Source organism: Giraffa tippelskirchi, chromosome 10 (assembly GCF_054371585.1).
Source record: "Giraffa tippelskirchi isolate mGirTip1 chromosome 10, T2T-mGirTip1v1.2.pri, whole genome shotgun sequence".
NCBI classification, from domain to species: Eukaryota; Metazoa; Chordata; class Mammalia; order Artiodactyla; family Giraffidae; genus Giraffa; species Giraffa tippelskirchi.
This window is the reverse complement of record NC_137284.1, coordinates 5,527,962-5,553,814: the sequence shown is the minus strand read 5'-3', so window position 1 is coordinate 5,553,814 and position 25,853 is coordinate 5,527,962. Positions and strand designations below refer to the sequence as shown.

Sequence of the window (25,853 nt, the reverse complement as noted above, 5' to 3'; positions counted from 1 at the left end):
TGAGGAAAGTTCAGGATGGAACACTCACGGCTATCGCGCTAGGCAAGCTAAAAGAAAAAACAAAAGGAATACACAGAAATAGTTTTAGGAGGTGGCCTTACGGATGCCGGCCTTCCCTCCCCCCAGTTCTGTAATGCTGTCGCGCCACTTCTACAACTTTAAATAGCGTGGCGCACGGCCACTTGGGAGGGCCCAAGCCAAATCGGTTCAAGGACACAGTTCCTAGGGCCGCCCCCGCCCCGCCCGGCAGGCTCCGGCCTCGCCTCTCTCACAGGCCGCGGTCCCGCCCCTGGACAGTCTCAGGCCCCGCCCCTGGACAGTCTCAGGCCCCGCCCCTGGCCTGACCGCGCGCTCAGCCGAGGAGCAGAGAACCAATCACAGCCCGTTTCTACGTTCGGGCTCTTTTCGGCGTCTGCCCTTAGCCAAAATGGCGCCAGCTCGGAAGTTGCCGAAGTTCTAGAAGTTGCCGAAGCAGGTCCGGAAGCTGCCGAGCGAGTCCGGAAGTTGCCGAAAGACAGCAGCGGGGAAGGAGGATGGCGGATATCATCGCAAGACTCCGGGAAGACGGGATCCAAAAGCTTGTGATACAGGAGGGCCGAGGAGCGCTCCCTGACTTTCAGGATGGAACCAAGGTTCGTGTCGACCCGCTTTCCCTGAACCCGTCGGTGGCGCGGTGCGCATGCGAGGCGGGAGGAGGCCTTAGGCGAGAGATTGCGCATGCCCAGACAGCAGTGGTCGGTGACCCTACTGCTCACATGCTGAGCTCGACGCTGATTGGCCTGGATTTAAGTAGAGGGTGAATTCGGATGCGTGAGCTCCGCCCCCTGGCTTGGCCGCGTGGCCACATAGGTCAGGGAGGCCGTCAGTCATCAATAAACGTTTTGCGGGAGGTGGGGGGTGTTGACCCCATTTCTTGCACAGACCCAGCGCAGGAGAAGACCCCAAATGGGAAAGCTGGGCTCTGGGAGGGGCCCCTGGATTGCAAGGTTCAAGGTTTTGTATGGGTGGAAGGGCCTTCTGAAAACGTAGACCAGCTCCCATTGCTTAGGTGGGAAAACTAAGGCCCTGGGACTCACAAACCCAGAGAACAGGCCAGGAGGTCGGGTCTACCAGACAAGAACCCTTTTGACAGCTTTCCTACTGCGCTTCGTGGCATTGGGTAGGGACAGACAAGGGCTGAGAAGTAAAGAGCCTCCCATCTTCCTCCTTTGCACATCCAGGCCCCTAGCTCCAGCCTCTTCCACCCCTTCCCGCCCCAATAATGTACCCCTCCAGGCTTACCTCCTTCTGCTCATGCGGTTCCTTCTTCTGGAGGGCATTTCCCAGTTGCCACTTGTTTGTAGAGTAAGGGCTTGCTGGGGGCAGCCCCTGTGCCCAGCAGAGCAGTCACACAGGACATGCATAGTGAGCTAATGAGTAAAAGTCGTGGCACCGAAAATAACTGAAGTGACGTATCTTGTTGATGACTACAACAGTGGAACATTTAAAACACACAGGGGACACCAAAAGTAAGAGCTACTGTGCTGACAAGAATTGTGCAGAGATGGTGAAGGTAAAACTCCTAGCCTGGCTCACAGGAGTGCCCTGAGGCAGAGCTGCATAGCCCTAGTGATCAGTGATACGTAGAGGGATGCTTCTGCAGATGAGAGAAGGGATGTGAAGTTTCCCATGGGATGGGGCAGGGGGGTTGGTGGCCTTGAAGAAGGTCTTGGCAAGGGAGACCTTGGATGGAACAGACACCAGTTGGAGAAAACACCAAAAATAGTGATGATCTGTGAACACTGACAAGAAAGAATCAGGACAAATAAATTAAAAAAAAAAAAACAACACTGGCATTGATTGAGGGTTCACAAGAGCATGGTGCTCAATGCTTCACAAGTTTATTTGCTTTCATTCTCACAAGGTGAGGTAAGTACTGTTGCTAATTCCATTTTACTGATGCGGAAACAGAGTTCAGAGGGGTGGCGAGGGGTGGGAAAGAGTGTGGGTTCCTCTAACCATATCCTGTGGAGGGTTCGGTCTCGAGACTTCTCTTCACTCACCCAGAGATGATCTCATCCAGGCTCGTGTCTTTTAAGAAACTCTCCACGCATGCCTGCTGCTGCTGCTGCTAGGTCACTTCAGTCGTGTCCAACTCTGTGCGACCCCATAGACGGTAGCCCACCAGGCTCCCCCGTCCGTGGGATTCTCCAGGCAAGAACACTGGAGTGGGTTGCCATTTCTTTCTCCAATGCATGAAAGTGAAACGTGAAAGTGAAGTCGCTCAGTCATGTCCGACCCTTACGACCCCATGGACTGCAGCCTACCAGGCTCCTCCGTCCATGGGAATTTCCAAGGAAGAGTACTGGAGTGGGTTGCCATTTCCTTCTCCAACGCATGCCTGGACCACTCCCAAATGTCTGTGTCTAGCCTTCCCTCCCCCTTAAAGTTGATATCTGGTTCCCGACTCACCGTCTCCACCTGGATGTCTCATTGGCAACTTAACCTGCTCCCCTCAAGCCTCTCATCTCAGGGAAGGGCCCCTCTAGTCTTTTGGTTGCACAGGCCAAAAACCTCCCAGTCTCCATGCCTCCTCCTCCTGTTCTCATACACTCCCCCAGAAGATCCTCAAGATACACCCAGGATCTGACCACTTCTACCACTCCCACCGTGGTCCAGGCCACCTTTATCTCTCCCCTGGGTTATTCCAGAAATGTCTTAACTCATCTCTTGCTTCTTTCTTCCCGCCTCTCCCGCCTGTCTCATCCCTGCAGCAGCAGAACCTGCATCAGATCATGTCCCTCCTCTGCTTGGAGCCAACCGGTGGCTCCCATTTCAGAGTGAAAAAACAAAGTCCTCACCACAGGCTTTAGGCTCTGTGGGGTTCCTCCCTGCTCACCTGATAACCCCATGAGGTATCACCCCTCCCCCTGGTTCACTCTGCTGCTGCTGCGCTGGCCTCCCGCTTTGTGAACACACCATACACTGCCCCTCTGCAAGGCCTTTGCACCTGCTGTTCTTTTGGCCAAGAAATTTCCCACTCCTTCCTACCTCAGCATCTGTCTGGCTTGCTTCTCCAGTACTCCCTTCAGATCTCTGCTTTTCTCTCTCTCTCTTTTTTTGGGTTGGGGGGCCACACAGTGCAGCTTGCAGGATCCTAGTTCCCTGACCAGGGATTGAACTTGAGCCCCAGCAGTGAAAGTGTCAACTCCTAACCACTGAACTGCCAGGGAGTTCCTCCAGCGACTCCGGCTCCCTGAACTCGCTGTGCCTTACCCTGCTGCATTTTGATGTCTGATCCATAACACTTCGCTCCACCTCACAGAGCGTATTGTGTTTGAGGCCTGTCTCTTTCCTTTAGAAGTTCCCTGTGAGCTCCACGGGAGCAGGGGCTTTTGTCCGTTTTGTCAACTGCCAGGCCTAGCACGGAGCTCAGGCCGGTAGTTGTTGTTTAGTTGCTAAGTCATGTCCAACTCTTTGCGACCCCATGGACTGCAGCATGCCAGGCTTCCCTGTCCTTCACCATCTCCCGGAGCTTGCGCAAACTCAAGTCCATTGAGTCGGTGATGCCATCCAATCATCTCGTCCTCTGTCAATATTTGTTGAAAGAATGACTAAAGCCAGACCCCTTGGGCTCCCGTCCCAGCCCATCCACCCACTTGCCACGTGACTTGGACTCCTTCCCTTCTGGGTGGTGCAGTAAAGGTCAGGTGGTGAGCCCTGGGTGAGCCCTGTCCCTTGTGCCACCTGCAGGCTGTGAGCTAGCCCTGTCCTTGTGGTTGTGGGGAGGCCGTGCCCTTGTCTGATCCCATTTGCGGCCCGCAGGCCACATTCCACTACCGCACTCTGCACAGTGACGAGGAGGGCGCCGTGTTGGACGACAGCTGGGCGCGCGGCAAGCCCATGGAGCTCATCATCGGCAAGAAGTTCAAGCTGCCCGTGTGGGAGACCATCGTGCGCACCATGCGGGAGGGGGAGATCGCCCAGTTCTGCTGCGACGTTAAGGTACCCCGTGACCTGCGCCTGCCTGCGTCTGTCTGGCCACACCCGATTCCCCATCCTCTGCCCTGGCCAGGCCACCACTGACTCCCTCCAGGGCTCTGCACCACCAGGACACTGGCCTCCTGGCCCCTATTCCGCCTTTTCCTCTCCTTTAGCCAGACTGCAGCCAGGGACTGGCTCTCAAATGCAATGACCACTACAGCTCCTTGCTTCAATCTCCTCTGCTCCTGGTCACTGTTGAGCTGAAACACAAGCCATAGATGCCCACATGGCCCCTGCAGGGTCTCCCTCCTACTCACCTCCCTGTGTTCCCATCTCCTTCTTAGCCAACATCCTCCTTCCTACTTCAAACTAATTCCTGGGTCACAACCCGCAGGAAGTCTTCCCTGACTACTGGTGTTTGACTCGAACCCCTCCTCTGGGTTTTCCACCCCTCACACTCTGCATGGCCAGTGTGAGGCCATGTCTGGTCCTTTGTCTGCATCTAGGCAACTTCAGGGCAAGGATTGGGCCTGTTTACCTTGAAAATGCCCAATGTGTGCCAGCCCAGAGCCAGGACTCAGAACATATCTGCTGACTGGATCAACATTAGCTGAGCAGTCAGCCCCGAGCCGACAACAGGGTCAGTGAGAAGAGCTGGTTAGGTGTGGGGATGGTCTGGCTTCCACCATCCCAGCAGGTGTTCCTAGTGAAAGGTCAAAAGCTAAGTCCCTGGGACTTCCCTAGTGGCCCAGTGGTTAATACTCTGCACTTCCAATGCAGGGGGCGTGGGTTGGATCCCTGGTCGGGGAACTAAGATCCTACATGCCGCATGGCCAAAAAGTAAAAAAAATTAAAGTGGGCCAAGACTAAAAAAAAAAAAACAAACATAAAAAAGCTAGGTCTCCAATGTCTGAGGGTCCCCCGTGAGGATTTTGAAGTTGCTGCCCTAATCCCAACTCAGAGATGGGCCCCGAAAGGGGTAGGGGTGGGGCCGGAGAGAAGAGATGCTGGGAACAGAGTGTGCAAGGGCCCCAGGAATGGTGAGGAGCCTAGCTCGTGGGCTGCAAGCCTGGGAGGAGAACAGGTAAGAGGTAAGAATTCCACCGGACTTGTCAGGGCTTGGGAGACAGATTGGCAGTGGGAGCGTGTGTTTGTGTGTGTGGGGGGGTGGGAAACGTGGGTGTTTGGCCTGAAAGTGATGGAGGGCTGGGAGGCCGGAGGAGTCTGGAGGGAAAAGTCCTCCTGGGTTGCGCCTGAACCAGTCACTGGTTCTCTGGGCCTCAATGTCCTTTCTCAGATGGTGATGGGGCAAGGGGCGGGGCCTCTTGAGCCCACGACCAGCCAGCACATGCTGACAGAGCCCCCCTGCCCACTCACCTTCTGCAGCACGTGGTGCTGTACCCACTGGTGGCCAAGAGTCTACGCAACATCGCAGCCGGCAAGGACCCCCTGGAGGGTCAGAGGCACTGCTGTGGCATTGCCCAGATGCACGAGCACAACTCCCTGGGCCACGCCGATCTGGATGCCCTGCAGCAGAACCCCCGGCCTCTCATCTTCCACATTGAGATGCTGAAGGTGAGGGGCCACCAGGCCAACCCCCTGCCGCCCAGCTTCAGAGAGGGTGCCGGCTCTGCCTGCCTGCCCAGAGCTGGTGGCCTCCCTGCCTGTTCGGGGGTTGGGGTGGAACAGGCACAGGGACACTTGGCAGTGCCCTCCCTCCTGGGGCCCCTCCCCGTTCCTTCAGGTCTCTGCCAAGACAGGGCTTTTCACTATCTTGCTCATTGCTCTGTTTCTAGAACCCGGCACAGTGCTGGGCACGCAGGAGATGCTGTATACATGTTTGCTGAATGGTCAGCGGATGAACAAGTGATTCTGATTCTGGTACCCGGTGTCCCGGGCCTGGCCATCCCAGAGGCTGACCCTGGGCCTTGATCTGGCTTACGCCCCGGCAGGTGGAGAACCCTGGCACGTACCAGCAGGACCCGTGGGCAATGACGGATGAGGAGAAGGCAAAGGCAGTGCCGGTCATCCACCAGGAGGGCAACCGGTTGTACCGCGAGGGCCACGTGAAGGAGGCTGCTGCCAAGTACTATGACGCCATCGCCTGTCTCAAGAACCTTCAGATGAAGGTGCTGCCTGGAGGCTGCAGTGGGTGAGGGGAGGGGTCAGGTGGGGCCCAGGGGACCCAGGTTTCAGCATCTTTTGCCCTCTCCCTGTCTCCGTGCCCCCAGGAACAGCCTGGGTCCCCTGACTGGATCCAGCTGGATCAGCAGATCACCCCACTGCTGCTCAACTACTGTCAGTGCAAGCTGGTGGCTGAAGAGTATTACGAAGTGCTGGACCACTGCTCCTCTATCCTCAATAAGTATGATGGTGAGCGCTGGGCGCTGGGTCACCGGGGCGGGGAGGCCAGCAGGTGGTCAGGCAGGCGGCCTCCTCCATCACCACTGGGCCTTCAATATCACCCCCGTTCTGAACTCCCATGGGAGCCCGACCCAGTTTCTCCTACCCAGGTGGGGCCATGGGCCCTGCTATGCCAGTGAGGTAGGAATGGGGCTTGGGGGTGGGGTTGGCATCCTCACGGCGGGAGGCTCTGTCCACGCCGGGCCCCTGGTGCCAGCTGTCAAGGTGGGGTGCTGTCTGGCCCCCCTTTCTCATGCCCTCTTGTGCTTGCTGCCCACTGGCGCCCCCTGCAGACAATGTCAAGGCCTACTTCAAGCGCGGCAAGGCCCACGCAGCGGTGTGGAACACCCAGGAGGCCCAGGCTGACTTCGCCAAGGTGTTGCAGCTGGATCCGGCCCTGGCGCCTGTGGTGAGCCGCGAGCTACGGGCCCTGGAGGCGCGGATCCGCAAGAAGGACGAGGAGGACAGGGCCCGTTTCCGGGGCATCTTCTCCCACTGATGGGGCCCCACCGGCCTGGCCTCCCCGCCCACTGCTGCTGTCACCGCTGCCAGCCGCCTCCCCCCCTAACTATATCATGCTTCTCTGTATGCTGCTGCTGAGTCGCTTCAGTCGTGTCTGACTCTGTGCGACCCCATAGATGGCAGCCCACCAGGCTCCCCGTCTCTGGGATTCTCCAAGCAAGAACACTGGAGTGGGTTGCCATTTCCTTCTCCAATGCATGAAAGTGAAAAGTGAAAGTGAAGTCGCTCAGTCGTGTCCAAGTCTGTTCGACTCCATAGACGGCAGCCCACCAGGCTCCACCGTCCTTGGGATTCTCCAGGCAAGAACACTGGAGTGGGTTGCCATGTCCTTCTCCAGTGCATGAAAGTGAAAAGTGAAAGTGAAGTCGCTCAGTCGTGTCTGACTCTTTGCGACCCCATGGACTGCAGCCTACCAGGCTCCTCCATCCATGGGATTTTCCAGGCAAGAGTACTGGAGTGGGTTGCCATTTCCTTCTCCAATGCATGAAAGTGAAGTCACTCAGTCGTGTCTGACTCTTTGCGACCCAATGGACTGCAGCCTACCAGGCTCTTCCGTCCATGGGATTTTCCAGGCAAGAGTACTGCAGTGGGTTGCCATTGCCTACATACATCGTCTCTGTATATAAAGGCCTTATTTATCTGTCTCTCGTCCCTCTCTGGGCCTGCCGAGCTGATCCACTGGGAGAGCTGGGGTCACTGCCCCTCATTTCCTGGTACTTGGGTGGTTTGGGGAGGCAAAGAATTGGGGTTCTAATCCCAGCTCCCCGTTCATTAGCTCTGAGACCTCTGTGGGCCTCAGTGTGCCTGACAGAGAAACGAGGATAGTCTCTGTCACAAGGGAAGTGTTTCTAGCCGGCCAGGGCCGAGGTGCCTGGGAGCCTTCAGTGTTAAGCGGGGAGACGAAGCAAGTGCAAGCCAGGATGCTTAGAGCCTGGGTGAGGTGGGCTCCCAGCGCAGCCCTCCCCATCGCCCCCCTCCCAACCCCTAATCCCATGGCCTCAGCTCATGCAGGCAGTGGTTCCAGTGAGAAGCCAAGTCTGGGCTCCTGGGAACTGAAAGGCCGGCCCAGGTGAGGAGGGAGAAGGTGGATGGGGGAAGCTGACTCTCCAGGCCTCAATCCCGGCCCTGCTCTCTGACCTGCTGCCTGACCCTGGGCACATCCCAGTCCCTCTTTGCCCTTCAGCATCTCTGTTGAACTAGAAATCGTGAGCTGGGCCACCCTGTGATGCCATGCCAGTGGGCAGTCAGGCGGGATGCAGGTGGTGTTTATTTCCGTGGAGTTACACACGCTGGAAAAGCCTCTGGACCCTTGCTGCTCCCTCCTCCAGCCCCCAGGGCTGGGTCCCCAGCCTTCCACAGGTGGCCACTGGGGCTCCTCAAGTGTATGAATAAATAACCCAAGTCCAGCCACAGTTGAGGCCTCACTCTTCACTGTCCAGCTTGAGGCTGATGCTCCGTGCCTTGCCCCGCGCCAGGGTGGTGGGTGGCGTCCCTGGGCCTTCCCGCTCTGCCTGGCTGGGGCCTCTTGAGCGGAGCAGCTGGCTCTGTTTCCGAAGGAAGTCCACAGGGGCAGCCCCACCATAGCTGCTCTTGGCCAGGGTGGCCCTTGAGGGTCCCGCAGCAGCATGAGGGTGGGAGCCGGCCTCCAGCTGGCCCAGGTGGGCCACATAGCCATCGGACAGGAACTGCAGGCAGAGGTGGGCAGGGTGAGGGGATGGCTTGTCTCAGGCCCACACACTGCCCTCACCTGCCCTTCCCAGGCTCTGGGCAGTGCTGGCTGCAGTACTGGGCTGGCACAGCCTGACCAAACCCCGCCGGGGAGCCTGCCCCTCTCTGGGCCTCGTCCTGAGTTTCCTCATCTGTAAAATGGGGTTTTGGAGGGAAGTAACAGCAGCTAACATTTAGCAGGCACTTGCTTTGTGCCCAGCCCAGTGCTCACTGACATGCAGTAAATCACAGGCTCTTTGTGACAGCTGCGGAGATCTGCACAGGTTTATGCTTTCCATTTCACAGATAGGAAAGTGAGGCTCAGAAAGGTCAAGGCTTGTGCCCAGGACCATGTCAGCATGGAACGAGCAACCAAGGTCTTGCTCATACTCCAGCTTGAGTTACCCATTCTGGGTAACTGCCTGGCAGCTTCCAGCTGCTTGTGACCTCCCCGATCCCAGGAGAAGCCCAAGTTCCTCGAAGCCGGCCAGCCTGTTCACAGCCTCCCTCCTAGGTGCTTAACATACCAGTGGTCCTCACGGCCCAGACTCAGGCTCCCACGCCCCAGCTGGCTCACAGCCCCAGCTTCACTCGGCCCTCACCTGACACTGCGCCTGCAGCTTCCGCACCACGCGGCCCACGATGTAGGTCTGGCTGGGGGGCAGGCCCAGCGCCGCATACACAGCCACGTCTTTGGGGGACCCGTACCCGGCCACGAAGTTCAGTTCCACCTGTGGCCGGAGAGGCCAATCAGCAGCCCCGGGTTGGGGGGGGCGGTGCGGGGCGGGAGACAGAGGGTGGGATCTGGTGGGGTTTAGTGCGGAAGGCTTAGGGGCAGGGCCGCTTAGTCTCCATTACCAGATCTGGCTGGGACGGTGAGACCAGCCTTGGCCTCAAGGACTCTAGAGACCTCTGCGGGGATGTGCAGTCTGTTAGGCTGGGAGCCGGGGACATGAGGGTGGGAAAAAATGGGCCTCCTCCCGGGGCAATCGCGGGGTTCGGGGGCCCTCCCCAGCCACCACACCTCCTGCACCAGGCTCTGCAGGAACATCGCCTTCTGGCGCAGCGGGTCGTGAGTGAGGCCATCGCAGAAGGAGACGACGCCGTGGGGGAAGTTGTGCTGCGACAGCCAGGCCACCACGCGGTGCTTCTGCATATCAGGACGGCCTGTCACGTACACGATCAGGTAGCCAGCGTCCTGCCAGTGCCTGCAGGGTGGGGTGGCGGTCAGCTCCGCGCGCCAGGGGTGGGGACCAGTCCTCACGGCGAGCCGGGGAAGGGAGAGGGCAGCCGCTCCTACCTGACCACGTCCACGGCGCCGGCGCGCACCTTGGGGTCGCTGCCCATGATGGACACACTGGCGGTGAAGGAGCCGTCGATGCTGAAGACCACGGCCTCAGTGCCGCGGGCCACCACTGTTAGGCAGCATTCGGCGTAGGTGTGGTCGCCCCTACGCCCGGGGTGGGGGGGCTGTGTGAGCGGCGTGGGGGCGGGGCCCACGGGAGCCCCGCCCCGCAGAGGCCGGGCCCGCCCCGCGCTCACCTGACCACCATGCGCACCGGGTAAACGCCGACGCCCAGCGCACGCTCCAGGGGCACCGGAAAGGTGAGACGGCCCGAGCTGTTGGTGACCTCAGTGCCAAAGTGGATCCACTTGCCCGACAGCGGCTGCGTCATGATGTAGATGTCCACCTAGCAGGCAGAGAGGGCCAGAGGGTCCCCCTGAGCAGAGCGGAGCGGGGGGAAACCCCTGAGCGGTGCGGAGCTGAGCGGAGGAGGGCTAAGGCAGGAGAAGGAGGACGGGGTTGGGGGCTCCACCTGGCAGGACCCAGAGCTATCCAGGGAAGAGGAGACAGGACCGGGGAGCTCCCGCTTGGGGCCAGGTCAGCCCGAGGAGGGGGCTGGTCTACATGGGACTGAGGCCTCTTTGTCCTAACCTTCTCTCCCGTGAGCGTGACCACATCCAAGGGTCCGTACATGAAGCGCCCGTTCAGCACCTGGGGGCGGCCCTCGCACACCACCGTGTCGCTCGCCCGGTGGTTGGAGGTGACGTTCTGGTGGGAGGAGACAGTGTGAGCCCGAGGCCAGGAGATGACAGGGATGCGGGAAGAGCTGGTGAGGGGGACCCGCGCCCAGACGTGTGTGCACGCTGCCTAGAGGAGGCGGGCCCGCTCGCTGCGAGAGAAGGGCGAGGCCCGAGGGGTGGGCGCTTCTGCTGACCCCGATCAGAGGTCGTTGGGGTCCTCTGTGCGGACTGCGGTTCCAAGGGGCGGAGGCAATACAGACCAGGTGCGGAGGCTGAGAGGGGCGAGGCGAGCGCCAATCCGAGACCTGACTTGGAGGAGGGGGCGGGGAGGAGACTTGGTGGTACCCGGGGGCGGGGCCGAGGCAGGAGGAGGTGGGACCTGGGAGGGGCTTAGGGGTGAGGGAGGGGCTTAGGGTGACCCGGAGGGGCTTAGGGTGACCCGGCAGGGCCTCGCTTTTGCGATCGCTAGGGGCAGGGCACGCACCCGAATCTTGACTTGGGTGCGTTTGCGCTGCCACTTCTCCCTGGGGAAGGCCGGGCTGTAGATGGACGGCTCCTCGCACTCGGTCAGGTGTGGCCGCTCCTTCTCGATCACCTACGCAGGATGGCCCCCAGCGAGGCCACGTGAAGCGGGGGGGGGGCGGGCGGGGGGAAGGGTGCCTGGGGCTGCTCCTCCCCCAGCCCCTGCTCCCTATCCTTGCCCGCTTCCCCCTCCCCCCCCCACCCTGCATCCCTGGGCCCACCTGACGCAGGATGAAGGCCACCACGTCGGCCGACTCCCAGTAGCTGGCGTGGAAGAGGTGGGGCAGCGTGACGGTGGGGAAGGCGGTGAGCGCCTCCGGGCAGTACAGCGAGTAGTCAATCCGCTTGGTCCCCCACCAGCGCTCCAGGACTGCTCGGCCGCGGTGGGCAGTGAGTCAGGCGTGGCCTCCCACCCCAGGCCCACCTGTCTGGCCTCTAGGACTCTACCCTCCCTCTCTTCCACCAGCCCTGCTCTTTGCCGAGTCCAGAGTTGGGTGCTGGGGTCCCCTCCTTCCAGAGCAAATGCTCTGGGGCAAGGGTGTTTCTGCTGGGCTTCAGCGGTGGAACAAGTATCCGCACCCCCACCACTGCCCCTCACCCCCAGGTGGGGTGGCTGACCAGACTTACTCTTAACCACCTCACTAGTGGTACTGGGGGCAGTTGGCTGGGCTGGCGGGTCACCGCCCAACTCACTGCCCTTCCAGAAAGCACCGCTGGCAGACGTGGGTGTTGAGGGCACCAACATCTCCAGCTCCTCCAGAAAGAGGCCTGAGTGGGTCTGCAGAGTGTCAGCTGTGGGTAGAGGGCAGCCTCAGTGGTGGGCCAGGCCGGGCCGCCCTCCTGTCTTCCCACTGGGGTTCCAGGACTGCTCTGCTCCGCATCTCCCCCATCTCCGCTGCCAGCCTTCCCTGGTCAGGCCTTGGCTGAGGCTGAACTGCCCCAACGTGTGGGTGGACGCGAAGGGTGGGGGCATTCTCCCCTCTTAGCTCACCCCAGCAGCATTCCTGCCAGAATGCCTGCCACCATCACCCCAATCCAGGCCCGCTTGTCCCATGGGGCCAGATGGGAACTCACATGCATGTGTACACAACCCACACCAGGACGTGAACTCAAGTGCCCATGGAAACACAATGCATCCCTAGACACGGATACAGCACCCCTTCACCCTCCCCCCACCCCCGCCAGTGGCAGGTGGCTGCTCTCCATGTCACTGCCTCCTTTCTTTAGCCCTGTCACCACCACTGCCCCCAGCTTCTGGGCAGAGGGTCTTGGGGATCCAGACTGCCCAAGGGCCCAGGAGAGGGCTCCTGGTCCTAGGAGTGGTGACCTGAGAGAGAACCAATGATGCGGGAACTATGTCTTGGTTGTGGGGGGGGGGTCTATCTCCATCCCTCACTACTGGGGCCCTTCTCCTGTTTTTTGGTTGGGTGCGTACCCAGCAGCAGAGATGAGCCATCTCCCAAAGGGAACTTCTGGTAGCGGGGCACCGCCAGGGGGGCGATGGCCTGGAACTTGGGGGCCAGCAGGGGCTCAAGGCGGGAGGCGCAGGGGTCGGCCGCGTGGAAGAGGTTGTAGATCTGCTCGCAGGCTGGCCGCATCTGGGCCACTGGTACCCAGAAGATGAGGGAGATAGGGGGGTTCAGCTGGACGTCCTGGGAGGTAGGGGTGGTGGGGAGCAGCTCCCTGACTTGCTGGGTGACCCTGAAACAGCACTTCCCAGACTGTACTCCCTGGGAGGTCCCCAGGGTCCTGCTTAAAAGTGAGACAGGTCTCTTGGCTAACAAGGGGTCAGAGCCTTTGATTTGCTGATGCTCGGGATGAAGCGTTCCCCAGACCTGTTGGACTCCTTCTCAGGAAGGGCATCTGGGCGTACAAGTTCCTCCTAGTGCACACTGGGAAACGTGGCCTTGGCAAGTCCCTTCTTTCTGGGCCTCAGGTTCCCCCTCTCTAGCCAAGCCACTTAATTTGTACAGTGGGGAATGGCATAAATGCTCGAATTTCTGGTGAGAGGGAGAGGTTGGAGGAGCTGGGGGAGGGGCAGATGGAGGAGGAGGCGTGCCCCCCCCCGCACCCCAAGGGCTCACCCTCCAACGTGGGCATCACGGTTTTGCGCAGAGCCAGCACCAGTCCGAGCGGGGAGCCAAAGAGGAAGAAGCCGGAGACCTTGAAGTCAAGGCGGGTGGCACAGGGGGCACCGTCGGGAGCCTCAGAGGTGGCAGTGGGTGGGCAAGAGGCTGTGCTTGCCCGCCGGGGCTCCCCGGAGGAGGTGGCTGGGGGTGCTGCCTGCAGGCTGAGTGCAGAGGTGGCCATCAGTGCTGCTGCCTCGGCAGCCCAGCACAAGCCCAGTTTGGGGTTGATGGGGTGGGAATGTCACCTGTTTTGAGAGCCCTCGGACTCGGCACCGGCCATGTCGCTGGAGGTGTGCTGGGTGGGCAGGGCAGAGGGTTCTGGGCTGGCCCGGCCCAGCCCCTCGGCCCCCTCTGCCAGGGGATCCCGCACTGGGCCGGCCTCCGGGGAGAGCAGCTCATTGTTCTAGAAGGAGCAGGAGACAGAAACATCCTTAGGACTGGAGACAATCGATTTCTACTTATTTGGAAGTGAGGAAGGAGGCTAGGGGGTTGGGCAGGGACTTAGAGCAGGCAAGCAGAGCCCCAGAGGGGATGGATGGAGGCAGCAGGGAACAGGCTGGAGAGAGGTCAGATTCCAGGGGCAGAGAACTAGAGCAGGGATGTCACCCCCCCACACACTCCGGGGGAGGCGGGTCCAGCCACACTGACCATACTTCCACGGCGGCTGCTGCTCCGGCTCCCGGTGCCCACGCTGGCACTGTGGCAGAGCGCATCAAAGCCCAGGATTCCGCCAACGCCATCCCCGATCAGCACCACCTGGGGGAGAGGGCAGCACAGGAGGATCAGGAGGGGCTGCAGCAGAGGCAGGAGGGTGGGGGAAGCTCGGGTGGCAAGTTCCCCGGGAGCATCCCTAACCTCTGACCTGCCCGCAGAAGCCAGCGCCCTCGGAGGAGCGCAGGAAGGCCGCGTAGGCCTGGTTGGTGCGGGCGATGACTGTGGCCACGGCGCCCTGGTATCGGGATGACGAGGTGGCCAGCAGCGGCAGGGCAGCCAGGGGAATGTGGTCCTGGGAGCGGGACAGGCTGTCACCATCATGGCTGTAGGGGCTCAGGCTGTAGGAAGAGGGGTAGAATGGAGTGGTGGGGGCCTCCAGGCCCGGCCCTGCCCCCTCTAAGTCCCCCTGACCTGTTGGCAAGTCCCAGCACCATGGGGGCTTTGTGGGGACCACCAATATCCCAGAGGGCTCTGTGATGGAGCCATAGACTAGAAACTGAGGTCCAGCTGGGCGAGTGACTGGCCCAGGTGTCTGGCTTCCTGGCCTCCACCCCCTCCCGCCATGGGGGCCTCTCTGGTTCCAGGAGCCTCCAGGTGGCTGTCCACACCTCGGGGACCCTGCGTGCCCACCCCCCCCCTTCCACCTCCCAAGCAATACTTGGAGACAAGGGCATAGGCGGCCGCGCAGATGGGTGGGCAGGGCACCAGGCGCAGCGCCACGTGGCCCAGGGCCTCGGGAAAGTGGACGCGGGTGACGGCCTCGAAGGCTAGGCTCAGCGTCTGCACATCCGCCCGCTTGGAGTCGGCATCTCCCGGGCCGGAGTCTAGGATGCTGCCACTGTGCAGGACGAGGAAGAGGGCGTGGACCGCACACGTGTCCGCCCCCAGCTCCCCGGCACCGTCTCCATCTGGGCCCTGTGGGGGACACAGTGCAACGCCAGCGACGTCAGAGCCGTGGCTGGTGGGTGGCTGTGGCTGAGATGCGGGGTGGCCGGCCATACTCACTTCCGAGTCCCTGGGTGCCTGGGCCCCGTCCCCCAGGTCTTTGGTGGCCTCAGTTCCAGGGTCTATGGGAGGGGGAGAGCCAGGAAGAGAGACTGAGGGCTCCACGGGAATGCCCTCCTGTGGCATTTCAGGTGCCCCTCCTCACTGCCTGCCTGGGCACTCCCCCCTGCCCCCATCTCCCTCAGACCTGCCCCTCTCACCCGACCCCCTTCCAGGTCATTTCACACTTCTAGGCCTTTGCACAGGCCAGTCCCTGCTGTTCCCAGAGACGCCTCTCCCTACAATGCCCGTTTGCCTGGAAGATTCCTTCTAATCCTGCCCTGTCCCATGTGGTAGCCACTAGCCACATGTGCCTGTTTAAGTTGAAGTGAATTAAATTACTATGCAAAATTCAGGTCCCCAGTCACACTCACCACATTTTAAGAACTTGAGAGTCACATGTGGCTAGTGATGAGTACCTTTCCATCATCTCAGAAAGTTCTTTTGGACAGAGCTGGTCTAATCCTTCAAAGTCTGGTTTAGACCTCACAGACTGCATGAAGACTTCCCTGACTCCAAATGAATTCCTCCATTCTTTGTTCTATGTCTTACATTCCAACCATCCATCCATCCATCCACCCATTATCCACTCATCATTCGTCTGTGTATTTAAAGAGCACCCTTTCTGGGTTGACATTCATCTTAGGACCCCGTTACATTTAGGAATGAGTAGTTCTCTGAGTCCCCACCACCTAGGGGGTGCGGGTGGCCAGTGACCAGTTAGGGAACCTTTACCCGGTGTCCCCTCAGCCTCCATGGGGGAGGCAAAGGCGTCGATGAAGTCGTTGGAGTTCCACTTGGTCATCTCCTTGGGGAAGACCTCATCACTGTCCGAGAAGCCTTCTGAAGGGACCAGGGACTGTGTCATGGGGTGGTAGGAGCCGCTCAGGGATCCCCCCGCCCCCAACAGGGCTGGGGTGCTGACCATGGGCATCAAAGAACTCGTCCTCGGAGCTGTTCTCAGAGTCCCGGGCGATGTTCTGCATGCGCCACTCAGACAAAGTCTGGGGAGACACACCCCCTGCAGGGCCATGTGGACTTCAGCCTGGGTGTCCGGCCTGAGGGCCATTCTCCTCCAACACCCCACCACTGGTCCCTGTGCCCCAGGCTCACCTCCATGCTGGGATGAGTAGGAGGAACGGGAGGATGAAGACCACTGCTTGCTGAAGCTGGCATCGGGCGAGGCATCGGGGCCTGGGGGTGCCTCGGGCCCATCGGGGGTGCCGGCGTGGCTGGCCCCAGCCCGGGCCTCAGTGCTCAGCTTCCCCGGGGGCTGGGCCTCGGGGCCCTCGCTGCCTGTGTTGCACTTGGCCATGCGCTGTGCCAGCATGCGGGCAGTCTCCTCCTCTAGTGCCCTTATGTCAGCCATGCTCAGCTCTGTCCATTCATCCTGCCAGCACCAGGCCTGTCGGTGGGCCCGCAGCATCACCCGGCGCAGACCTGTAGGTGCCCAGACATCAAAGCCATGCCCTCCCCACCCCCACCCCCTGGCCCTGGGTTTCCCTGCCGCTACAGCCGCATACCAAGCCCTTGAATTCCCTTGATTTCCGGTAATGGCTCCCTTGGGCACACCACCCACCCAGAGCCGCAAAGTAGGGCAGGGTGAGTGCTGTCCAGGCGATGGGAGTGGGAAGTGGGGCATTCTTCCTGCCCCACCTACCTCCCTGCCCAGGCCTCTTTGATCCCTCCAGACACCCCAACTCTTAGCTCTGAGCCCACCCCGACACCCCAGGAATCTGGGACCAATGTTTGTTCTTGCTCTTTCAGCTGGCTTCCTGCTGACTTCATCAGAGGAGTTAACAATTAAGGCGTTAACAGTTAATGAAATTGTTGATGGTTAATGAAGCTGTTAATAGTTAATGGAAGTGTTGGCACTTAATGAAGCAAAAACACGATACTCATTCTGGGATATTTTCATCTTAAGCAGGGGAATAAAGTTAGAAACCTCAGTATCTAGGAAATAAAGTAATAATGATTGAATTATAAACCTCTGGAAGGAAATGCATTAGAATCTTAATAATGGTTATATGTGGGTGATTTTCACTTTCTTTTTTTTTTTTGGCTGTACCATATGGTGAAAGTAAAAGTGAAAGTTAGTCACTCAGTTGTGTCCAACTCTTTGTGACCCCAGGGACTGTAGCCCACCAGGCTCCTCTGTCCATGGAATTGTCCAGGCAAGAATTCTGGAGTGGGTTGCCATTTCCTTCTTCAATGGTATGTGGGATCTTAGTTCCCTGATCAGGGACCAAACCCAAGCCTCCTGCATCGGAAGCGCAGAGTCTTAACCACTGGACCGCCAGGGAGGTCCCTTCATCTTCTTGTTTGTGCTTTGTGGACTTTTTCCAAATTTAAGATAAAGAGCCTGTGTTACTACTCTCTGGGCTAACTTTCCTCATCCGGAATCATAATAGTCTTTACCTTGAGGGATGTGGGTGTTATGAAAGAGATCTTGTATGGGAAGTGGTTAGCAGAGGATTTGGCATCTCGTGATCAATATCAGCTTTTACTATCTGGCCCAACCTTTTCCTCATTTACAAAACGGACAATTAAGGAAGCAGCTCCCTGAAGGGGAGATTTCATGAGAGTCCGCGGTGGAGTGGAACCCAGGTCCCCGGAGGCCCCCATCCTTCTTCCTGCGGGGAGCTCACCGTCAGACCTGGAAGGTGGGGCAGGGCTGAGCCACAGGAGCATGACCTAGGGCCTGCTGGAGACCAGGGCAGGAGGATGGAACTCAGAGCTGGGGTGGGAGCGACTCTGACAGCACCCAGCTTCGGCCTGCACACTATAGCGTGTTGCCAGTTACAGCTGGTGACTCTCCTGAGAGTCTCTAAGCCTTGCTTGACCCACAGAACATTGGCGTCTTAGAATTTTAATGGATGAGCAGCCACATCTCTGAGTGTCTGAACTGGCATGAACCTCAGAGATCATGTCACCAGCTTCTTGCCCTCCTGACTCTTCCCTGTAACTCAAGGCAGGCTCCCCCAACCCCAGCTAGGCTGCGCTGCTCCCCTCCGCCCCAGCACGCACCCTATCAAATGGAAGGATGGCTTCGTGTTTCTGTGTCCCCGGCAGGCTGGGAGCATCCCTGGCTCAAACACATGGCCTAGTGCATACTGGGTAAGTGGAACCTCCCAGGACCACGTGCTCACCGACATCGTGGATGAACTGCTCAATCTTGGCCTGCATGCCCCAGTAGCGGAACTCAACCTTGCACAGCTTGTAGGCACACATCAGGGGCCCAGTCTGGGCTGCTGTGCGTGCCCAGTCATCAGCCAGCGGTCCTCGGCCGGTCTTGGCCGAGCGGTACAGCCGGGGGTCCTCTTCTGCTTTGTACTCGCCTGGGGCCACGGCATCCCGCACGATGTCGATGGTATCTGGGGGGTTCCAGCAGCCCTGAGCAACACCAGCCCCCTCCAGCCCCTGCTACTCCTCCCCCACCTCGGGATTGGGAGGGCAGCTTATCACACACAGAAAGCCTAGGCCAGGAACTGAGCCTGGGACTTGACAGAGGCCACCTGTCCAGGTGGCAGGTGGCAGGTGGCCTGAGAGGGGCTTTGGGGTCCTCCCTCCCAACCCCCCCACTGGCTGTAGGTCTCACCCAAGATGCGCTGTCTCCGCTCAGCCCCACTCAGGTTGAAGACATTGGGCTGCTGCCCCCCATCGGGCAGGTAATAGGTCTCAATTTCAATGGAGAATTTCTCCACAAAGGGGCAGGTGTACCTGGGCAGAGGGCAGGGGTGAGGGTCACTGTTGGGCCCACCAGGGCCATTCCCCTCCTGGCCCCTGACCCGCCCCACCCACTCACCGGGTTCGGGTGTAGGGATAAGCATTCCAGGATTCCTCCTCCACCTGCAGGGCGGCCTTGGGCAGCAGTGCCCGGAACCAGCCTGGGATGTGGGAGCCCACGTGGTATACCTTGTGTGTGTACTGTCCACTGCCACCCGGGCCATCCGTGTAGGGCCGGTTGGCCAGGATCTCCACGCCGCTGCCCTCGCCACTTGACTCCTCTCGGCTCTTTTTCTGCAGCCCACGGCAAGAGGAGGACGCGCAGCTCAGTCCTAGCTCCGCTCCTGGGATGGGCTCCCCAGCTAGGCCTGGTCCCTGGCACAGCTCTGAGGCCCGAGTCCCAGGCTTTCTAGCTCTCTGAAATCCCACCCTGCTCCCCTGTAGCTCCTGGGGTCAGGATTATAGCCTCTGACCAGTCCCCTCTGGGGTTCTGCAAGCCAGGACTTGTTCAGTCATTCAAGTATTTGCTGTCTGCTCTATTCCAGGCACTGTCTGGGCTTATATCCATTGGGATCTGTTGATATACAGAGTAAAGACCCCTGCCTGCCCTTGTGGAAATGTACACTCCAACGGAGGGAGACACAATAGAAAACAGAAAAAAAGCATCTTAGAAGGTGCTAAGTGCTATGGTAAAAAGAAAGCATAGACTAGGGTTAGGTGGATAGAGTTGGGGGTTGCACTTTTGATAGGATGGTCAGGGAAGGCCTCACTGAGAAGATAACATGACCATGATTTGAAGATGACTTGGGGGGGAAAGGAGGGTGCTGGGCAGACATAGGGTTGGGGGGGGTTATTTCAGGCAGAGAGAGAGCCCGTGTAAGCTCCTAAGGGGGCAGGCTGCATGTCCTGCCAGCAAGGGGCCAGGGTGGGCAGGCTGGAAGAATCAAGGAGAGTAAAAGGGATCCCCGCCTTTCCAGGACCCCAACACCAGCTCCTGCCACACCCCTCCTAGTTGGAGAGCACTCAGATCCTGTCCTTATGTAGCTCAGGAGTTTGAACTTGGCCCACCCAACCCTCTGAGGCCAGATCCCAGCCCTCTTGCCTGCTAAGACTCCGGTCCCACATTTCAGGGGACGCCTCTGGAATGGGCACCAGCCTCCTCCCCTCCTGGGCCGCCTGCCCTGGCTCACGCTTCTCTGCCCAAGCCTGGCTCCCTACCTGCTTCCTCTCAGCCCAGATCTCACTCTCTGGGGTCCCTGCCTGGTCGTCTGACAGTCTCGGAGCCTGAGCCTCAGCCCATCTCCCTGACCGCTGGGGGTGGCCAGGATCCTTCACCCTCTGGGAAACCCCTCCTAGTCTTTCTCCACCCTCTGGGACCCCTCGTCACTTTCTGCCCGCCACTCTTGCCTCCTCATGCGCTCCTCTCCCTACCCACAGAGGATTATGGATTCTAAGGAGGATTAAAGGAGATCAGATGGGGGCTGAGCGTTCAGGAGGAGCTGGGCACTTGGGGTGGGGGGGGGCACCACCAGGCCCTTCCGCCCCTCTTCGCAGGGTCCTTAACCACCCCACCCCTCCCCCCCATGCGACTGGAGACGCTCTCTCTCTTGCTCTGGCCTGAGCCCTCCCAAGCCCCGGGGCTGGACTGGAGGGGGATTGAGCTGGGCCCAGCCCCTTGTCCCAGGTGTGGCCTGCGCGCGCTCCTGTGGCTACCCAGCATGAAGCATGCCCCCGTCCCCTCCTCGGTCTCCTACTTGCCACCGCCCTCACCTGGATCATGTAGAGCTGGGCCACCTGGTATTCGTCCAGGCTCATGGGCAGCAGGATGTGGTACTCCTTGATGAGCATCCTGAAGGCGCTCGGCCGGCCGCGCGCGGCCTCCGCGGCTCCTGGCGCAGGGCACCGCGCGGCCGTCAGTGCGGGGCGGCGGCGCGCGGCCCCGAGCCCTGCGCGCGGGCCGAGGGGCTCGGGCGCGGGGACCCCATGCCCGGGCTCGCCACAGGGCAGGCAGAGGCGAGCCCAGCTCTGCAGCCAGCGCCGCGGGGGGCCGGCAGCCGCTGAGCGGCTGAGCGCTGACCTCTTTTCCGCGCAGCCCCCGCCCCCCGCCCGCCCATCGCCATGGCAACCGCGCGCTGACGCGGGCCCCCAGGAGCCGCGGGAGGTGGCCGGCGGGCTGGCGGGCCAGCCTCGCCTCTCCCGCCGTGGCCGCGTCCTAAGCCCCTCGGAACAGCATCCTTCGGGGACCCGCCCCCGGGAACCCCGGGGCCCCTCCTTCCGGGCCGCCTTCCACCACCGGCCCCTCGGGGCCCGCCCCCTGCATCCCTTTCCCCGAGTCAGTCCGTGTTCCCCACTCCTGGACGTCCACTTAGGACCTTGTCCCCCGCGTGTCTCTCCGCAGAGCAGCCCCGTGCATCCCCCTCCCCCCGCATCTCTGTTACGTTCCCCACCCCCCGTACTCGAAACTACCTTCAAAGACAAGATAACACCTCCGCCCCTAGACCTGTCTTCCCCACCCTGGCGGGCAGCCCAGTCCCCAACTCGCCCTTCCCCGCATCGTTCCTGGACCCCCGGCACTCGTCTATGCAGCTGCCTCATTCTCCTTCTCCAGGGCTGACCACTCTTCGGGCTCAGGCTAAAAGTACCCTGCGGGCCTCCGCCCTGCAAGCCCCGCTCCGTCCACCTGCGCCCCGACTTCGCTGCCGCCCTACCCCCACCGAGCACCCACCGAGCAAGCGAGAGGCCCCGTTGCCCCCACTTCCCTCTGCTCCCCAGCGTCCCCGTCCCCCGCCGTGCTCTCGATCGGCCCGCCCGCCAACGTCCCGGCTCACCTCTAGTCTAGAGTGGACGCCCCTCACCCGGTACGGGCGGGGGCCGGCGGGCCGCGGGTCGGAGCCCCGAGCGCTCCCAGCCCCGGCCGCGGATTCCAGCAGTGGCCGGACCCTCTGGAGGCGCAGCGCGGGCCCATGGCCCCGACCTTCCTCCCGGTCTGCCCGCCGGCACCCCTCCGGTCCCTCCCCGCCGCCCGCCGCGTCACTGCGGCCGCCCCGCCTCCTTCCTGGGCCGCGGCCCTCCCCACCCCGGCGGGGTCCGGGCAGCCCCGCCTGCGGCGGCGGAGGGCGGCCCTAACCTTCCTTCCTTCCCCAGGGCGGCGGGGGAAGAGGCCCTTCTCCAAACGCTGGCGCTGCTTAGTTCTCTGGGATCCCCAGACACTCTGGGAGCCTACCTCCACCCTGGGCCGGCCCTCCAGTGTGCTATGGAAATATGACAAGAGTCCCATCCCCAACTCCCTGGGCCCTGGGAACCCGGGGCCCAGGGTGGGGGAAACGCCTCCCAGTCCCAAGTCTGGCCAGCGGCTGGTCTCTGACATCCCTGGCCTAGCCGGTGGGGTCCCGGTGTCCCAGACCTCTAGGTCATTCAGAGGGCTGCAGTCACTTTCACTTCCAGTCTTTGGGCTCCTCCCGGAACGGGGCCCCAGCGCTTTCCCCACCTGTATCTTCCGGGTTCACAAGTCTGGCCAATGGTGCCCAGACCCTGGGCAAAGGCTGCCGGGGCCTAGGGCTGGGCTCTTGGGACCGCACCCAGTTGGCTAGAGGGCACCGGGACGGTGCAGGGCGGCGCGGGGCAGGGTCTCACCCACACTGGGGAAACCAGTTCTCTCTCCACTTTCTCAGGTCCTGGGGGTTGGGAAGCAGCCTGGCTCCCTTTCTTTCCTCTCAGGACTCAGAGATAGGCTGTACTCTGAGCCCCAGGGCTGATTCCAAGCTTAGGATGTTAGGGCGTTAAGGCATGTGAGGGTGTAGCTTAAATGAATTGGCATTTCCACCCTCCAGGCACCTTTAGTCCAGAGAAAGAGCCCTCTAGGCTCAGGCTGGAGACAGAGCCCTCCAGCTGTGGAAGCAGCCCAGGCCTTGTGCTGCCCCCTGGTGGCATCTTGTGAAGGAGGGCAGGGCACTCAGCTATTGGAGTTCAACTCTTTCCGCAAACAGCTGGCAGGCTGAGGGCCAGGGAAGCACAGGGTCCCACTCAAGGTCAATGGGCAGTGGAGGCAAGGCAAAGCTAGGCTCGTGGGCCTCCCTCCCTGAGTCTCCTTCTTCCCTTTCTTCGCGGCCCACCCAGGCTTAGCAGAAGCACCAGGCTCAGAGGAACTATGAACTGGGGGCTTCTCTGGTGGTCCCGTGGTTAAGATGCCATGCTTCCAGTGCAGGGGCATGCGTCCGCAGTGCACAGATAAAAATAAATAAAATAAAAAAGACTACGAGCTGAGAGAACAACTCCAAATTATATTTTATTTATATAAAAAGGGCATATTTAGCAAAAGACACACTGAGAAAAGAGTTGTTATGGCCCAGGAGAAAAGGCAGGGAGGCAATGGGCCTTCTGAGGCCCTGCTGGGGGAGAAGGGGTCTGGGCAAAGTGGATAAAAGTCCTGGGTAAGTGCTGAGTGGTGGGGGCCACAGAAAGGAGACAGCTCCAGTTGGATCAACACTGTTGGCAGGTCATGGGTGAGACTCACAGTGACCTCGCTGCTAACTCTTTCGGGGGGTTCCAGTTAGTGCTGCCGACTGGAGTTAAGAGCCACCCCACTGGTTCCTGGAGGGCACCCACCAAAGGACACAGGACAGGAAGCCCAGGACGGGAAGTGCAACTCGGGGTGAAGGCCAGGGAGAAGCAGGTGCTCTGCAGTGGCCAGGAAAGGTCCAGAAGCTGAGGTGGAGTCGAGTCCTGTTACGTGCGGGCGTTCCGCTCTGTCTCTGCCAGGCACTCTCTGACGAGGGCCCGGGCATGGATGATGCCTGGGGTGGGCATAGGCAAGTAACATACAGGATCTCAGCGACCTTCCACAGTCCCAGGTCTGCCCTCCAGAGGAAGACCCCTCCCTCACACCCCCTTTCCTTTCAGTGAAAGGGACTATAATGAGGGACTGGACGACATCAGAGGTTTAGACGTCAACCAGAAAATTTACCCCGCTGAAATACAGGGGATGGCATCACTGACTCAATAGACATGAGTTTGAGTAAACTCAAGGAGTTGGTTATGGACAGGGAGGCCTGGCATGCTGCAGTCCATGGGGTCGCAAAGAGTTGGACACGACTGAGCGATTGAACTGACTGACTGAAATACAAATTCCCTGGTCCTTCCTTAGAAACTGACTCAATTTCAGTTCAGTTCCAACGCTTCTCTGGAGCGTGATACTGGCCCTCGTCTAGGCTTGGCTCAGGCGGTCTCCAGAAGTCTTTCCTTCCCTACCTTGTGAAGGATTGCTCAGTGTCTGTCTCCTGGCCTCACTCACCTCTCTTCAGGCGCTCCATGGCGCTCTTGCTGCCAGCATAGGTGGGCCGGATCTCTTTGCCCATCTCTTCGATGACGGACAGCAGGTCGGTGTAAGTGCTCTGGGAGCCCTGGGCGCCAGGTGGTTTCATTGCCTACGTCAAAAGAGAACGGGGCCGGGAGTCCAGGCTAAGAGGGCGCCTCCAGTCCTAATCCCACAGGCAATCCCTCGGCTCCACTCACCTGCACATAGCCCATGGAGGGAGGTCCAAAGTCATTAAACAGTGGTCTGAAAGGGGCAGCGGCTCCCGGCACAGAGCCCGACGGTGATGGGACACTTCCAGCTGCAAGAGGAGCGAGTAATTGGTCAGCGCGGGTCAGGAGCGCCTCCTCCCGGCGCTCCAAGCCTCGGACTAGATTCGCCCAGATTCCCTCCAAAGGCACGCTCCATTCCAGGTCGCCAAACTTCAGGACAAACCCCCTCCCGCTGCGCTCAGCCAACAATCCTTACGCGACCACGCCCACTTTACAGGCCAGCAAACTGAGGCTCGGCGAGGATAGGCGGCGGGCCTAGCACACTGCAGAACTCGGGCCGTCTTCTCTTCGGAGACCTCGATTGCCCGGGCAGGCAAGCAGGGATGGAGCTGGGTCCTCACCTGTCGGGACCGGGGTGCCGGGCCCAGGCGTGCTGGAGCCAGGGGTGCTGCTGGGGGCGGGGGCGATGGGCTTGTAGGACATCCCCAACTCCTGGGTGCGGCGGACGCCGGCCGGCCGCTCCTCCCGGGTTGGCTGCCTGGCCTCTGAGCCGCGCTCTGATTGGCAGGCCGGCAGCACGCCCCTGGTAAATAGAGCTCGGGCCGGAAGGGCGGGCGGGCACGTACGATCCTTCACTCCCGATTGGCGCGAGGAGATGTCACTCGGCCCTCCTCATTGGCAGAGACCTGCCCCAACAGGCCGCAACCGCTGCTGATTGGTCTCCGCCTTCCGGACCTCGCACCTGTCTGCTTCGGATTGGGCGGTGGCCGACACCCTCCACAATTGGAGAGTTCGCGGCCCGGGGCCGGGAGCGCTCTCAATCCGATTAGTCCTCAAGCTAAGGGGCGGGGCTTCGGCAGCCTGGGAGCTGGGTCTGGTCCGCCGCGGTTCGCGCTGAGCCGGGCTTCCCCGGTGCGGGTACCGCCCTCGCACCTCACTCACGTTGCTTTGTACGTCAGCGTCCCGCTGCCCCGTCCCGGTTCGGCTGGGCTGTGGCCGCCGCTGCCGTCACCGCCGCGGCGCGCGCGCGCGCGCCTGTCCTCCGCTCTGGGTGCCGGAGGACGCAGGGCTTTGACGTTCCCAGCCCCGCGCCCCACCCCGTGCGCTTTTACGTCACCTTTCACCGGTTCCACAACCTGTCCCCGATTCGCGCATGCGCCCTCCCCGAGGCCTCACCATCTGTTCCCATGGCAACGGGTTCTGCACCTACGCGGGTGATGCGCCTCTCCCTTCCAATTGCCTGGACCTCGGGTCTAGGCTGGTGTGAGGTCCAAGGGCGACCTCAAAGACTCCTCATCTGTCACCCCCACCTCCTCAAAGCCCAGTGCTGGTGCCTCATAATGACAATCGCAGGAACAGCTCACCTTGAATACTTAAACTGTTTGCCGGGCCCTGTACCGTGGACCGTCCTGGATCCTGGACTACAGCACCACCTGGGGTCAGACTGATGGTTGGAAGCTTACATCACGTCCGCTAGTGATTTGCCCTTGGGCAAGTTACTTCAATAGGCCTCAGCTTCCCCGTCTGTAAAATGAAGACAGTCAGTTCAGTTCAGTTCAGTCGCTCAGTCGTGTC

General features: G+C 60.6%; 3 protein-coding genes across 10 annotated transcripts; 1 reads left to right on the top strand and 2 right to left on the bottom strand.

Annotated features, from left to right (window-relative positions):
- The first annotated feature begins 506 nt into the window (after positions 1 to 506).
- Positions 507 to 7,532, top strand: AIP (AHR interacting HSP90 co-chaperone). Of its 2 annotated transcripts, none has more exons than XM_081531921.1 (6): positions 507 to 632; positions 3,805 to 3,984; positions 5,350 to 5,538; positions 5,916 to 6,092; positions 6,195 to 6,328; positions 6,660 to 7,532. In XM_081531921.1, exons 1-6 carry the CDS (start codon positions 534 to 536, stop codon positions 6,730 to 6,732), a joined length of 852 nt encoding a protein of 283 aa, XP_081388047.1. In that variant the 5' UTR covers positions 507 to 533; the 3' UTR covers positions 6,733 to 7,532. The 2 variants fall into 2 exon arrangements, with proteins under 2 accessions (XP_081388047.1, XP_081388046.1); XM_081531920.1 differs by having other exon boundaries at positions 6,195 to 6,336.
- A 603-nt stretch (positions 7,533 to 8,135) lies between these two features.
- On the bottom strand, positions 8,136 to 21,758 carry PITPNM1 (phosphatidylinositol transfer protein membrane associated 1). 5 transcript variants are annotated; one of them, XM_081531916.1, is made up of 25 exons: positions 21,584 to 21,758; positions 20,526 to 20,644; positions 18,835 to 19,049; positions 18,628 to 18,749; positions 18,179 to 18,403; positions 16,143 to 16,469; positions 15,955 to 16,050; positions 15,765 to 15,872; positions 14,991 to 15,052; positions 14,644 to 14,900; positions 14,134 to 14,323; positions 13,920 to 14,027; positions 13,517 to 13,674; positions 13,227 to 13,432; positions 12,578 to 12,748; positions 11,770 to 11,934; positions 11,364 to 11,512; positions 11,105 to 11,215; positions 10,815 to 10,925; positions 10,532 to 10,648; positions 10,138 to 10,286; positions 9,896 to 10,045; positions 9,620 to 9,803; positions 9,198 to 9,326; positions 8,136 to 8,573 (listed from the first exon to the last, which is right to left on the bottom strand). In XM_081531916.1, the coding sequence occupies exons 2-25, from the start codon at positions 20,601 to 20,603 to the stop codon at positions 8,310 to 8,312; spliced, it is 3,852 nt and encodes a 1,283-aa protein (XP_081388042.1). In that variant the 5' UTR covers positions 20,604 to 20,644; positions 21,584 to 21,758; the 3' UTR covers positions 8,136 to 8,309. The 5 variants fall into 5 exon arrangements, 4 of the variants coding, with proteins under 4 accessions (XP_081388042.1, XP_081388043.1, XP_081388044.1 ...); XM_081531917.1 differs by having other exon boundaries at positions 15,765 to 15,869; XR_014066189.1 differs by lacking the exon at positions 10,815 to 10,925 and having other exon boundaries at positions 9,198 to 9,399.
- Positions 21,759 to 23,015: 1,257 nt separating this feature from the next.
- Positions 23,016 to 25,343, bottom strand: CDK2AP2 (cyclin dependent kinase 2 associated protein 2). 3 transcript variants are annotated; one of them, XM_081531914.1, is made up of 4 exons: positions 24,535 to 25,343; positions 24,267 to 24,367; positions 24,046 to 24,178; positions 23,016 to 23,548 (listed from the first exon to the last, which is right to left on the bottom strand). In XM_081531914.1, the coding sequence occupies exons 2-4, from the start codon at positions 24,279 to 24,281 to the stop codon at positions 23,481 to 23,483; spliced, it is 216 nt and encodes a 71-aa protein (XP_081388040.1). In that variant the 5' UTR covers positions 24,282 to 24,367; positions 24,535 to 25,343; the 3' UTR covers positions 23,016 to 23,480. The 3 variants fall into 3 exon arrangements, with proteins under 3 accessions (XP_081388040.1, XP_081388041.1, XP_081388039.1); XM_081531915.1 differs by having other exon boundaries at positions 24,554 to 25,343; XM_081531913.1 differs by having other exon boundaries at positions 24,680 to 25,343.
- Between the last annotated feature and the right edge of the window lie 510 nt (positions 25,344 to 25,853).

What these genes read in the sequence shown, in the direction of transcription:
- CDK2AP2 (XM_081531913.1), bottom strand. Translation starts at nt 24,761, where the DNA reads ATGTCCTACAAGCCCATCGCCCCCGCCCCCAGCAGCACCCCTGGCTCC. An exon ending in CCTCCATGGGCTATGTGCAG is followed by an intron (nt 24,179 to 24,266) that starts GTGAGTGGAGCC and finishes CTTTTGACGTAG; the next exon opens with GCAATGAAACCACCTGGCGC. An exon ending in CATGGAGCGCCTGAAGAGAG is followed by an intron (nt 23,549 to 24,045) that starts GTGAGTGAGGCC and finishes TGCCCACCCCAG; the next exon opens with GCATCATCCATGCCCGGGCC.
- PITPNM1 (XM_081531916.1), bottom strand. Translation starts at nt 20,603, where the DNA reads ATGCTCATCAAGGAGTACCACATCCTGCTGCCCATGAGCCTGGACGAA. An exon ending in TGGCTCATCTCTGCTGCTGG is followed by an intron (nt 11,935 to 12,577) that starts GTACGCACCCAA and finishes CTCTACCCACAG; the next exon opens with CTGACACTCTGCAGACCCAC. An exon ending in CCGGTGCGCATGGTGGTCAG is followed by an intron (nt 10,046 to 10,137) that starts GTGAGCGCGGGG and finishes CCCCGGGCGTAG; the next exon opens with GGGCGACCACACCTACGCCG.
- AIP (XM_081531920.1), top strand. Translation starts at nt 534, where the DNA reads ATGGCGGATATCATCGCAAGACTCCGGGAAGACGGGATCCAAAAGCTT. An exon ending in AGTTCTGCTGCGACGTTAAG is followed by an intron (nt 3,985 to 5,349) that starts GTACCCCGTGAC and finishes CACCTTCTGCAG; the next exon opens with CACGTGGTGCTGTACCCACT. An exon ending in TATCCTCAATAAGTATGATG is followed by an intron (nt 6,337 to 6,659) that starts GTGAGCGCTGGG and finishes CGCCCCCTGCAG; the next exon opens with ACAATGTCAAGGCCTACTTC.